Source organism: Dendroctonus ponderosae, unplaced genomic scaffold (assembly GCF_020466585.1).
Source record: "Dendroctonus ponderosae isolate FM_Combo_2020 unplaced genomic scaffold, Dpon_F_20191213v2 Dpon_F_20191213_960, whole genome shotgun sequence".
In the NCBI taxonomy this organism is placed as follows: Eukaryota; Metazoa; Arthropoda; class Insecta; order Coleoptera; family Curculionidae; genus Dendroctonus; species Dendroctonus ponderosae.
Genome location: NW_026019183.1, coordinates 1 through 2263, shown reverse-complemented (window position 1 = coordinate 2263; position 2263 = coordinate 1). Strand labels below are relative to the sequence as shown.

General features: G+C 38.8%; 1 protein-coding gene across 1 annotated transcript; it reads left to right on the top strand.

The window, feature by feature from the left end:
• Window positions 1-263: 263 nt before the first annotated feature.
• LOC125505722 (extracellular serine/threonine protein CG31145-like) lies at window positions 264-1516 on the top strand (the record flags this gene model as incomplete). The annotated part of the gene is given in 1 exon segment (XM_048670048.1): window positions 264-1516. A coding segment is annotated over 1 exon segment (224 nt), but the record flags the coding sequence as incomplete, so codon positions are not given.
• Window positions 1517-2263: the final 747 nt, after the last annotated feature.

The window sequence follows — 2263 nt, the reverse complement described above, 5'->3', positions numbered from 1 at the left end:
ACACTTTCACATCTAAATAGTCTAGAGGTTATTGAAACACTCGCTTCATGGCGCTGAAATTGGGATAGAATTTAAGCCATTTTGAGAAATTTGGGTTTTTTCGGGAAAATAGTTCTTCGATTTCTTCGGGCAAAAATCCCTAAGTGCATGCTTAACTTTCGACCTAAGGAACGTCTAAATGTGCATACCTAAAACAGATGTAACAAAATCGCTCAAAATAGGACATCTGTTAATTCAATAAAATATTATTTTTTAGTTCGTAATAATATCTGATAGTCTTCTATTTCAGATTAAACACTTCTTTCCCTATCGAATAAAATAATCTGGATAGGCAAATCGAACAAGGGCTGCAATGGTGCAATTCCGCAGCCTTGGTGCCAATTTGTCAGGCCAACCCTACACTTCCCTACAACGAACATCACCTGTGCATTCGTCCCATCGAAATACGACCGGAAAATTCCATCATCCTAGCGAGAAGATACTCAAGAAAGCTCACCTACCACGACTCAGAGGAAAGCGAGTCCAATATAGATGCCACTTATATTCATGATTACAACAGTCCGATCCTCAGAAGAAAAAATCCGCCGTCTTTATCCAAGTCGAAGTCGGTTGACTGTCCGCACAAGACTGGAAATACCAATAGGTCAATAGTGCAGACTACCAAAGTCACATTCACGAAGTCTTCACCGAATGTGAATAATAGCAGCCTGGAACATAGAGGAGCGAGAGTGTCCAAGTTCTCGGCCATTATCAAGAAGCTAGACAATAAAGCCGCAACTTTGCTGAAAGTGACTAATAAGACTGTGGGACTATGCAGCAAAAATAGGGCTCCTAGTCGAAACTCTACTTATAACAACAATAATAACAGTATTTCGATAAGTAAATCTCTATTATCTCAGACCGGAGATAAGGCGGTATTCTCAAGTGCACTTAGTGATAATAGTATTAGAGAGCCGCATGTTTTCACTAATAGCCCAACAAGCGAGTTAGTTCTAAGGAAACCTTTGTCGAACAACAACCCTGACAATGTGACTATCAACAGCCGAGAACAGCCAAGACAGAGAACTAACTACAGCCGGCCACCTGAAGATTTGCTAATAGCAAATAATGCTGATGCGGATTTGCCGAATAAAAACATCGTGACCGCGTTTAAAACCACTGACACTAATAACGAATCAATCGCTGTGATATCTGCAAATACGAACTTGGTGCAATCGAATGAACTAGACAGCAGAACCTCAGAAGTGCTTCAGAATCCACCAGCTGCAAAAGACAATTTCAATTTTCGCAAAATGTTGCTGAGCGGCTTAAGAATGAAAGAACGATTTGTGTTGTGCGCGAGTGTTATTGCCGTGTTATTCACGTTGATGTTAATAATGGATATTCAGATGGACTTGGGCCTGTCCAGGAAACATCTGGTTCCTTCCCATGGACGAATTAAAACCGTCATCAACGAAGAGGGTCCGGAAGCGGCATATCACAGTTTCAAAAATCGCCTCTTGCAGAAAACTCACAGGTGAGGTTCTGATTTTGTTTATTGCTTAATGAGCTCCAAACCAACATGTTACTCTTGTGATATATTTCTTGTTTGTTGGTTGTTTCCTGTTCTCAGGAAAAGTTTACGAAGGTACATTTTTCCATAAAATTCATCTTTATCCTACCTGATTTAGTTGCTTAAAAATCTCTCTCCAACACTTTCAGCTCTCGGCAAAATTGTTCCAATTTTTCATCACTCTGCCCATGGGCTTGGAATTTGTGGGTTAAACTGATTGGAAACGTTTGATTATTTTTGTTGAACCCAGCCAAACGACTTCAAGAGATAAATAATGTTGTTAATAACGTCTGCTTGCAAGTGAACTGATTATCCGAACGTCCTCAATTTCGAAATAAATTTCGAATATTAACTACTATGAAAAATAGCATTTCAATGGCACACGCGTATCGATATTCCAATATTTGCATTGTTCATTATAATGTAATCGTTTTAAGTTGCATTCGTAATCAGTTTTAGCCGGGGAATAGCAGTGCACTGACGCAACACCAATTTATCTAATATAATAATAATAATCTTTTTCCTATTTTATTGATACCACTTTATGTTACTTTGATACCCCAAAGCAATTTTTAAGCCGCCAGATTCACATAGGGCAAAATGGGGTCAAAAACCATTTAAAATTTGTTTCCAAATTGATCTTTTTGGAAAGTAAATGAATATCTTTCTCCCGATGTCAGCTCGAAAACTTTTCGTTTTCCTGCTTGTCTG